The 12433-nt window shown below is 35.0% G+C and overlaps 1 protein-coding gene across 1 annotated transcript in view; it reads right to left on the bottom strand.

The window, feature by feature from the left end:
* The window catches only part of LOC122794819 (alpha-2-macroglobulin-like protein 1), a 989874-nt gene that overhangs the window by 563653 nt on the left and 413788 nt on the right, over window positions 1-12433 (bottom strand). The window contains exon 11 of the mRNA XM_044063423.1: window positions 9130-9294. Within this exon, the coding sequence (XP_043919358.1) occupies window positions 9130-9294 (165 nt within the window). The remainder of the gene's footprint in view (window positions 1-9129; window positions 9295-12433) is intronic.

The following is a 12433-nucleotide window of genomic DNA, read 5'->3' on the forward strand; positions in this document are numbered from 1 at the left end:
CATACCTAATAACATTTTTATAGTTTCCCAAAAGAAACAGAATAGCTTTAATACATCATATCAGACCATGGAAACAGGGAGGATTAAACTTTCCTGATATAGAAACATATATAAAAGCACCAATATCTAAAACAATCTCAGATTGGATAAGTCCAAATTACTCTGCAAATTGGAAAGAATTACTAACTGTTGTTGTTGTTGTTGTTGTTTGTCTTTTCGGCTTTTCCCAATTAAGGGTCGCCACAGCGGAACTCCGGTCCGCTAATGATTGGCAGTAGATATTTATGGTGCCGAGTTGCCAGCCCGACGCCCAACTAGTAATATCAGTAAATGAATTTGATTTACAAAAAAAAAAATTCAACTAGATTAAAACAATTAGCCATGGCACATATTATGTATCAGTATGCAATATAACATAACTAAACCCACTAAAACTCATATGATTAATTATTAAATTGACTCGTTTAGGAAAATTATTAATGCAAATATAGATTTAAAAATCTGGTTTGATCTTTTAACTCTATTTATAGTCACAAAGAACTTTCCACATAAAATATATAGAGAAATTATTAATTCATGGGAACAGAAAGGATTTGTTTGTTGGCTCCAATGTATCAAAGAACTAAAAGTTTTAGATTGGCAAGTAATAAAAACAACATATAAAATTCCACAACAAAACTGGCTATCTTTATAGAGTATTCTGTCATATTCACGAGATTTAAGTAGAATAACTAGCAATTCTTCATTTAAAGAAATACCTAAATACATATATGAAATCATATATAATGACTTTGACATGGGAAGCAGTATTTAAAAATTTTACAAAATATTGATAAACTATAAAACAACACCCAAAACATCATATTGGAAATATATAACAAAAGCACACTCAATACAGTTAAGTGAAGATATTAAAACAAATATCTTATTATCAATTAAATATACATCCTTTACACAATACTGGAAGTTTTTAATTGGAAATGACTGCACAGAGCATTCTTAACCAGAGACAGAATCAGTAAAATTAGTTCTTCCATAAAAGGAAAATGTTGGAGATGTGAGCAAGTACACAATGCAGATTGGAACCACATTTTCTTTGATTGTGTTAAAATTAAGCCATTTTGGAATGGTATTAATAACTTTCTACAAACTTTATTTAATGAATCATTTTATTTAACTAAACCTTTTGTATTATTAAATGTGAACGACTGTCCTCATTTGAATAGGTCAAACATGTATCTAGTATGCACTATACTTGCAGTTTCAAGGAAGTGTATAACAAGAAGATGGAATACAAACACAATACCAACTTTGGAAGACTTCTACAGCCTACTGAAGACCACAGCATTATTGGAAATTAAAATTAAAGAACTAAGAATTTATCCAAAGCCATTTATCAACAACCCTTGGGGAAAAGTCTTATCTTTGAGTGACACTATACAATAATTGATCAGATACTCTGATAATGGATTGGACATACTTATAAAGTAACTGTATATATTAAGATTTGTTATAGTGTCAGGCTAATGTAAATAGTATACATAGTTATTTAAGATGTTCTGTATAAATATATGGAATTCATTCAAATGTATTTGGAAAATTAAAAAAAAATTTTGAGGAGAAAAAAAAAAAGAGTGATTTTTTGTAATCATGAAATGATAAAGAAATCACTTATTCTACAATAACATAAAGAGTATGACATTGATTAGGATAAATGGATTAGGATAAGACTGAAATTGGCCTATTGACATCAAAGCTCTTGTGGAAAGAATGATTAAATTCTGCATGTGTTTTGAGGATGGTGCCAGCTGAGTTGAAGGTAATTTGTTTGAGTGGCAGATGAGATCAGTCAAGTCATCATGAGTCCTTTTATGCTGGTGTTAATGGCTTTCATGCCATTATGCTCTACTGGCTACTGCTTATATTTACCACATTCTGTGGAGACATGTATTTTTTTTCAAGCAAGATAAAAATATAGTAGAATGGTACAAGTAGCCATATGTGAAAATAAATGAATGTAATAAAGGAAGTAAGAATAAGCAAAAACCAGCAACACAAAATAAATGCTTCTCCTAGCAGAAACAGAAATCCACCAAAAAACAAGCAGTCAATGTAACACAAATGCCAGTTCTCCAGAATCAACAATTTATTCAGGATACAGAGACACAATGTTAGCACTTTCACAGTATTCACTACTGCTTCTTTGTTGATTCTGGAGAACTGCCATTTGCATTACCTCGACTGCTTGTTTTTTTATGGTAATAAAGGAAATGTTAAAAAAATGAGTATTTAAAAGGTATACTACTGTGAGCTGATAAAATAATGACAATGTTAAAGAAATTATTTTATCCTAATAACTGCATGCAATAAATGGTCAAATTATGTGTGTATATATAAAATAACTAATTGGAGTACTTTTTATTCCCTTTTAAATCAACAGCTAAAAAATGAAAATGATTAAGATTTGTTAATTATAAGCAAGATACTGAAACGTTCATATGGGTAAAACTACTGCATAAAGACTGTCTAAAATAAGCTGGGTCAGTGATGACCTACAGTATGTGTCACCACATATGTTAACTTGTGGCAGAGTATTTTAAATGTGGAAGGCATAGAGAGGAAGGTTGTGTTGTTTCATTTCAGCACAACATGTATAGTATTATCTGACCTATGGGAACTAGCATTACCAATAATTGTTTATTTCATACCTATATTTTGTGTTTGATACCAGTGTCAATGGCTTGCAGGCCAGTATACCTTACAAGGGGTCCACTTTTCCTTCCCTTATTTAAAGTTCTCCTATTATAGTCATCCTTATGTTGGCCTGCTGTTTTAACAATGGTTTAATAAGTGTCTTGGAAGGAAACAGTGCTGGCTGTAAGTTGTTCATCTATAGTTCACACTTCTCAACACTTTAAAGTTAATGGCTTGCTGTTGTTCTAGAAGTTTGCTGAAGATGGTTATGGCAACCAGGGAGGGAGATTGGCACTTTTCCTAGGTAAATATAATAATTCCAGAAATGTGATAAGTGTTGAAAAGCACTAAACAAGTGTGATTACAAAACTGTAATAGATTTCACAAATGTCAAACGAGAGCCTTGCTCTCTTTAAAAGCACTAAACAAGTGTGATCATAAATCTGTAATAGATTACACACATGTCAAACGTGAGCCTTGCTCTCTTTAAAAGCACTAAACAAGTGTGATCATAAATCTGTAATAGATTACACAAATTTCAAACGTGAGCCTTGCTCTCTTTAAAAGCACTAAACAAGTGTGATCATAAATCTGTAATAGATTACACAAATGTCAAACGTGAGCCTTGCTCACTTTACAAGCACTTTTGCTTGGAGGTTTCACCCCCCCCCCCATACCCCTGACATGGGAAACTGTGTCTCTTGGCCCCACTGCTTAAATATATTAACCCCAAGATCATGGTGTCTTGGAATAAGAGGAGATGTCTGAGGCACCCCAGTATTTTTCTCTCCATATGAATCTCAGTAATTACACATTTGTGAGGGCACTTTCCAGTACTGAAGCCTTGAACTTCATATTTCTATTTTGCACCTTTGGCAATGTATTTAGGAAATTGCACTATGCGGGCTTTTCTGTTATAATCTGAGAATGGTTTATGCAATTAAAGGAAACCTAATGATGTTGTTTAGATGTCTGTGATGAATGGTGCTGTGTGCTTTAGGCTCAATAGCTATTGTCTGTCTGGTCCTGCACTAGTATGGGAAATAGGCTGTAGAAGTGTCTTTAGGGTCTTGGTACTTATTTTATTGCACTAAAATGGTGCAGGCCAATCTTATGATGCCTTGTTACACTTTCTAAGTTCATATTGTTTTGAGTAGAATTATGTAACATAAGTGAAATTTTTGAATTATGGCCCTTGCCATATATTACTAGGAAGAGAACGACAGAATATGGTGATATATGAGTAGTATTTTTAAAAGACAGCTGTTTGTCATATAATGTGATGTCACTATATATGCAGTATTTTTCACAATTATAACCGAAAATGGCTAGATTGTATTGTTTATCCTGATAAAAAAGTAATTTCTGTGTATGTTTAACTGTGTTCTTTGGACAGACACAAGCTCTTTTGTGATTTTGCAACTTTTCTTGCTGCATAGCTGATTAGTGATAATGATATCTGAAAAACTCAGTCTCTTTTTCTGACATTGTTCACAGGCAACATTTTCAAAGGTTATTCAGCTAAAATATCTCTAAATCTGTTGTGTTCTTTTGTCATTGTGATTAGTTCTTTTACATAAATATGTGAACAGCAATTTTGTTCTCTAGGAACCAAAGTTTGTGATGGTTCTTTTCCATATAGTTGGATTTTTCAATGAGTTTTGCCATTATAACAAGAGTCTGAAGTGACATTTTTACTTTTCCTTTGTCATTTTCACCTCTTTGCTTGTAGTGACCCTTCTAATTTGTTCATCCATTTTAGAAATCCTCAACAAAGACCTCTTCCTTTGTTGACTGGGTAGTATTCATAACAATGGCTGATACCATGAACATCTGGCACAAATCATTATCTGTCATTTTCTGCATAAGACATTATTTTGTTTCTCCCCTAACTTATTGTGTGTAAAAGTAAGAAAAACTTTTCAAAGATTACAGCTCCTTGTTTTACAGACTTCATTAAAGCCTTTGCAGTGTCTCGAGCACAACAATGTAATGCCTAATGCAGAAACCAGACAGCACTCTCTGTCTAACAATCTTTAGGGACATTTGCCTACCAAAATCACACTCAAAAAGTTAAGTGGAGGAAGTTGGTACTTGAACAATGTTACTCCTACTGCAGTTACAAATAATTGTCTACTAAATTATAAGTATTAAACTAATAAGCATTAAAATGAACAGACCATGTATTGGGGTAATATACATGTGATGTGCAAGAAGTGATGCTAAAAGAGAGAGGTATGATATTACCATTCACCTTTAAAGATCAGGCCACTAACAACTTGAAACCAGGTCTCATGATGGCTGATTGACTGATCAGTTTATTTATTTGGTTAGTTATTTAATAGTTTTCTATTAGATAATTGGGTAGGTGGGCCGATCAGTCCAAAGACCCTTTTCAGCCACAACCTTTGCACAGAAACACAAAACAGTGGATAAAAGTAGCAAATACTACACAGAGAAAATATTACATACAAATAAATCAATACAGTACAATGTTAGTAGTAGTACAGACACATGTTTACAATTAGTATAGCAGTTTATTGTGTAGATACAATACAGTATACAAATTAAGTAGTAAGTAATCAATACCATTTGTCTAATCAATTACATAAGCAAGACAAAACTTCATGGCTGGCTATGAGCAACAGGGTATTGTCTTTGTAGAAATTTATATGAAACCATTGTCTTTAAAACATTTCCATTCAGCATTTCTTGAAGATTCAGGTAGTGCATTTTTGAATTACAGAAGGGATATTGTAGATTAAATTTCTGAGGATCATAATGCATGGCCTGCTCTGAACAATGCATGTTCACCCACAGATATTTAAAAAGGGAGTCTAGTGAGGGTGATGATAATATTTTGGGAGTTTCAAAGAGAGTATGCCTGTTCTCTAAAGTAGAGTAACCCTTTTAGCAGAGTACAATAATCTCTTTCAATACTTTGCATAATATTGTACCTGTTAGGTAGGTAGATCTCTCAGTAACTGTGAATGTGAATTGTCAATCGGTGAAAATCTGCAAATCTTATTTTCTGTAGTCTGAAATCTATGTGTATTATTGGCAGTGTAAAGTATAAGTAGGGTAGACCATATCCTAGTTTGGGAAGTGGAACATTTTGGGGAAAAGAGGTGGGAAATTTGTAGCAACATTTTAGTTGGGACAGAACTTTGTTAGTGATTTTATCAGTGTGACAATAGAAGGCAACACATGGATCGAGAGTGAGGTATAATACAGAGACAGAAGGAATGATGTGATTTTTGTTAATGGATATCATAATGGGAGGTGGTAAATTGGATTTATAAGGTGAGAAGAAGAGCATGGCATTAGTTTTACTGTGGTTAATAGGATGTGCATTAATATAAGCCCTATGGCATAGATTGCTGAAGGGCTGTTTAAGTTATGGTTGTATAGAGGAGGGACACTTATTTGCATGGAATAGGAGAACATCGTCTGCATATAGTATGATATTTAGTGGAGAAAGTTCTGCAGAAGGCCTTTAATGAATAGTGAGAATAACATGGCTTTAAAACTGATTCCCTGAGGTACTCTTGTATTCAAAGTGCTGTTAGTTTATAAATAGTTATTAAAATGAAACAGTAATGTTCTATTTTAAAGGTAACTTTCAAACTATTTAATAGAATTTTGGTCAAAGTTGAACTTTATTAATCAAGTGATAATTAACTTATGATTGATTTCTTCAAATGCCTTTGTCATGTCTACAAAAAATTCAAACAGTGATAAATACCTCATTCATATTTCTACATATGGAGTTAGTGACGAGAGGAATTCAGTTGTGCAGAAAGGTTTTCTGAAGAAATGTTTATCAGAAAGGAGTGTATAGCTACTCATATGTTTTATTAATTGTTAGTAAAGTATTTTTTTTCAAAGATTTTAGTCACTGGGCAAATGGTGGAGATATGTCAAAAGTCTTTAATGGATTTAAAGAGGGAGGGAGAGATGATGATGATAAAATATTTTGATGCTGGTAGAAAAATTCCACTAGCAAAGAACAGGCGATTTTATCAGCTGTTTTTATTAAGAAAGTAAGATACAGTGGTGTGGTTTTAGAAAAACAGTCTTTGAAGTATTTCTGGAAGGAATGAGTATATTTTACAGTGATTTCTGTGATTTAGAAAACAGCAGCATGTTTAGCAAGAGTGTATAATCATTGTTGTGAGTTGCTGTTGAAGTAAGGTTGGCAATTATGTTTTGGACCAGCTGTGTTTATGATATCTTTAATGGATGTAGTGAGAAAAGATAAGCATTCTTTGGCACAGTTATTAGAAGTGATATCTGCTAAATGACTGGGGGAATTAGTGTTATTAGTAAATTGTCCTGAGAGCTGCTTCAGTTTCTTGTAGAGTATTTTTGGGTTGCTTGCAGATGACTTTTGTTTAATTCTTAAAACAGTGACTTCACAGAGCTAGGTGTAATTCTAAATTGCTTTCTTAAAGTAAGGTAGGTTTATTGTAGCCACATGTTTATCTGGTCTCTCTTTCAAGCAATCCAGGCCTGATCCCTATTTTTCATTAGATTCCTAATTCCTTTTGAAAGCCAGGGACAATCCTGTCACCTTAATCTTCTGCATCTGCAAAGGAAGAGGAAATTTATATCTATGAAAAGGTTTTTATGAATATTGACAAGGCTGTTGTGAGATCATTGAACTGGTAAAGGGAGGTCCGGTCAATAAAGTTCTGGTGATGGTCGAGAGATGAGAATTTGTGTTTAAAAGTATACAGATCTAGTGGCAATTACAGATAACTATTGGAACATGGACAAATTGATCATAAGTTGGTATATTAGTGGTTAAGGAGAGACAAACTTAGCTTAAGATGGTTAACTGTGTCTGCTTTATTTTACAAAATCTACAGAAAAATAAGTGTATAGAACTAGACACTGATGCATGTCCTGTTGGAGGCATGACATACTCATGGTTGAGAGCCTACATGCTGAAAACTACTATCTTTGGCAAAACACTATGCTATTATTACAGTACAGGAGTAATTGATAGGCACTGGAAGTAGAATCTGCAAAGAATTATAGAAAATGAAGATGTAATAAGAGCAAAGGCAGTTAGAGTAGAGGAGTAAGGCTATGAGCTGCCAAGGAGCATCTTCCTGTACCGCAGAATTTGATTCCCCCTTCTGCCATTTACCGACTGTATGACTCTGAGCAAGTCACTTAACCATACAGTGCTTTGGCGCAATTGGGAAATTGGGCTGGTCTATTCAATCTCTTTAACTTCATGACTAGTAACTATATATGAGCCTTTAATGTTGTAGAATCATCCAATAACAACAACTAAAAAAACAGAAAAAAATAATACTGCATTTAAAGAAAAATAAGACAAGAGCAGCATTAGTTATTGAAACAGCTGCACCTAATGACTATAGTGTTGTTCACAATAAAAGAGATAAAATTATAATATATCACAATATGCAAGCAGATATATTGTACTGTGGAGCCAGGATGTCCATATAGTTCCATTAATAATAAGAGTAAATGGGTTAATAATAAAAAAAATTCAGTCATGCCTACATATGCCACCAATGGAAGAAACCACATATGAATTACAAAGGAGACAGTTCTGAGTACATTGCAAGTGTTGAGAAGAGTACTCCTGGTAAACTTCAAAGATTTAAGCAAAACTTATTTTCTGAACATTAATTAAATAACGATGCAGGGATAAAATCCATTCCTGTCATTGTATTACAAACTGTAAATATTTAGAAACATGAAAAAGGGATAGACTAGTAATATAGTAAAGTGAATTAATGAACATGTTACAAACAGGTTAGATCCAATACTGATATTTCTAATTTCCAGGTGCACATTATTAAATCAGTCCAAGTCTGTTAACCAGACTAACAGAATAAAATATAGACTCATTGCTTGCAGAAAGTTATCATTATTATTATTATTATTATTATTATTATTATTATTATTATGATTTAGAATGTTTTTTTTTAAATTGGCTTTGTGGCTCTGCCTTTCTGTGGCCCTGTCATGCTCCTCAATGCACTGAGCTGTCCAGGGTGCTGAAGTGCTGTCTCTTGCATGATTGCTTCCTACTGGATGTAGGTACTGCCTGCATTGCTGACTTCCCGCCTTTTTTAAGTTTTTAAGTAAAAATATATGTAAAAAATATTTTTTAATAAAGAATGCTTTTTATTCAGTCATTCTAAAAAGTGAAAAATAAGGAAGAAGACTGTAAACTTTGCGAAAGAGACACAGACCAGTTGATTTCAGAAAAGCACTCAAGGTTGGTTTACTTTTTGAGCGTCTGAATAAAAAGCATTCTTTACTAACAAATCTATTTTTTTTACTTATATTTTTTATTTAATGAAAACTAAGCAAACTTGTGATGTGCTCACATTCTTGGGTGACTTAGTCCTGTGCTAGTCATCAAGAGTCTTGACAATGCATCATACTCACTCGCAGCTGAATGCTTCCAGTCCAGTCATTGGTAATCAGGGAGAAAGACGCTACACCTGTGGCATCTGTGATGACTGTAGTATTTATCTGCACAGCCGAATATGATGATGAGAGGTAAACTGGGCGATTGGGAATTGCATTTTCATGTGAATCCTGCATTATGATCTGCAAAAAGACATACAGAAAAACATCATATAATATGTTATTCATATAGAGCTGTATCGTGCTAGCAAGGGTTCCTAAGTAAGACTTAAATTCATCTCATATGGGTAAAGATGTAAGGAAGCAAACAAAGCTTTAGAACAGAAACACACTCACACACACACACACACACACACACACACACATACATACATATATATATATATATATATATATATATATATATATATATATATATATATATATGTCATGTTGTATGCTAAGATAACAGCTGAAACCAGAACAAATTAATTAAAAAACTAAAACTAGCTAAAACGACAATATATCAATATATCAACAGTAAAAACTTGATCCTAATATTGTATATAGCTAACTAATTCCTCCACTGGAACAGATAAGGAGTGGTTAAGACTGTTAAGAGACAATTACAGTACTGTATATAGTACATGGGTAGTGTAGAAGAAAATGGATAGCTTGCAGAACTGTTGTATTGTTTTTTTTTTTTTTTTTGTCACATAGATTTTTTCCCCTGCATTGCCTAAGCACAGTATAACAACACCGTAAAATAATGGAGCAATGATCAGAAAGAGAGAAAACTGAAGTGTCAAAACAAAATTAGTATCTTTGTTAAAAGTATTTATATTTTACATTTAAGTTAAAATGCTAAATACACCAGTCTAAACAACAGACTGCAAACTGATAAGGAAGTGCTGAAGTTTAATGAAGTTCCTATAACATAAATCATCTGTGTTTCCTTTCTTGATTTCTTCCCATATTTAAACAATAAATAATATTAAATAAATTCTGTGCTATAAAAAATAAAACTTAGCATATATTTAAAAGGAAATTGTACTTTAAGTGGTGTAGCTATATGAATAATTGTGACCTCTTAAGCTTTATAAGGTATGATTAATCAGTTTCTGGCTGGTCACACATTTCAAACTTGCCTGTGCAAATTATTCTTTCTCTAAACAGGCACTGAAAAAAAGTTGTTCATAGGTTCATAGGTAGGTACTAGGCTATCGGGCCTGGGGCCTATACAAGCCCAGCCAAAAAGGTACCCTGGCTTTTGCCAACCAAGAAAATTATTTTCCTGTTCCACTGTTGAGCAGAGCCACAGAGGTGATCCCCGGGGTGAATTTCCTATTTCCCATGCAATCATCATGATTTTTCTTGAAGAGTGCTAATGAGGAGCTTTGTTTGATATAGATAGGTAGTTTATTCCAGAGTATGGGAAGTCTCTGGGACAGGAATTTATCCCTCCGACATGTTCTGTTTATTGTGGTGACAAGGTTTAGGTCCCTAGAGTGTGTAGCTCTGAGGGATTGAGATTTCTTTAAGTGGAGCATGTCCAACAGCTCTGGGTTTGACATAGCTTTGTATGTTAGGCAGAAATCACCTCTGAGTAGGCGATATGCAATGGAGTAAAGCTGGAGTTTTTTGAGATGGTCTGTGTTGGGCATCTGTTTGAGGCCAGTAATTCTCTTTGTGAGGTATTTCTGTGGCCTTTCCAGTTGTTGTAGATGTCTTGTGAGATACATACCAAAAGGGGCGTTGTACTCTATAATGGGTCTAATGAGCGATGAGTAGAGGGGAACAATGACCTCTTTTTTTCTGGATGAGAAACCTTTTGTGATGAGGTGTGCCACGTAGAAGGATTTCCTGACTACTATGGCAATGTGATTATCAAAGGAGAGACTATTGTCCACCTGTGTCCCAAGGTCTCTTATCACACTTTTGGTGTTAAGTATACTACCGCCTATGTTGCAGTACATGGGTACAGAGTTTTTACCAAAGGGAATGACAATGCACTTTTTAGCATTGAGCATGAGGCCATGGATTTGACACCAGGCATCTGTCTCAGTGAGGCCCTTTTGTAGGATGTCCACATCGTTAGGAGTTTCAATTATGGCTCCTAGTTTGCAATCATCTGCGAACTTCCTTAGCCAAAGACCTTCTGTGTTAGCCTGTACTTCAGAGAAGTAGATACCAAACAGGAGAGGACCCAGGATTGAACCCTGTGGTACTCCACTTGTCACTTGTCTGAAGTCGGATTTGGAGTCTGCTACTTTCACAGTGTGGGTTCTGTCTGTGAGCCAGTTGGCATCCCATCTTGTGACATAGGGAGTTATACCTAGTTTAGTGAGTTTATCTATAATTCCAGAGTGGGGGATGGTGCTGAAAGCCTTGGTAAGATCTAGATAGGCTGTGTGAACCACCTTACCCTTGTCTACGGCTTTGGTGACTGCTTCAAAGAAGTCTATCAGGTTTAAGAGACATGATCTGCCTTTTACAAACCTGAACTGGGTGGGATCCAGAGTCTGGAGATTACCAATGTCTTTGTTTATAAGTTCCATGATGATAAGTTCCATGGCCTTGCAGACCAGGCTCGTCAGGCTAATGGGGCGTTAGTTCCCGAGGTCCGTGGTGGCTCCCCCCTTGTGGAGTGGGATAACCGTTGCTGTGCGCCATTCATCAGGCACAAAGCTTGAGGTGAGGCTATGATTGAACATGGTACTTAGGTGGGGTGCCAGTGTGTTCTGTAGCTCATGTAGAACACAGTCTGGGATGTTGTCTGGTCCCATGGATGATGTGTTCTTGGCTTTGGAGAGTGTGTTTTTTACCTGTGCAGCCGTGATTACAGGAACTTTGCATTCTTCTGATATAGAGATGGGCTCTTTAGGGGCTGAGAGGGGGGTAAAGTTAGCACTGAACCTATCTGCCAGGATGTTGGCAATATCAGTTGGGTCTGTACATTTAGTGCCATTGTGCTGTAATTCAGAGCAGATCTGAGTGTTGCCATTGAGATTCTTGACATAGCTATAGAATGCTTTGTGGTTGTCTTTAGAATCAGTGGCGATTTTGTTTTCATAACTAGCTTTGGAGGATTTTATCAGGGATCGCAGCTTCTTACTGAGGCTGACCAGGGAGCTCCTCCACTCGTGGGATTTTACTTTCTTTTGCAAGAGTTTCTTAGTTCTGTTGTACAGTTTGTTTATGGCAGGGGACCACCAGATTGGCTTCCTTTTTTGGGAGGATAGTATCTTGGTTCTGTTTGGGATAGCACGATCCATGCACTCATGTAAGTGCTTATAAAGTGCAATTGTGTAGGATTCAGGAGTCATAACTGTATTGTCCATCT

Source organism: Protopterus annectens, chromosome 2.part1 (genome assembly GCF_019279795.1).
Source record: "Protopterus annectens isolate FY-2018-M chromosome 2.part1, PAN1.0, whole genome shotgun sequence".
NCBI lineage: Eukaryota > Metazoa > Chordata > Ceratodontiformes > Protopteridae > Protopterus > Protopterus annectens.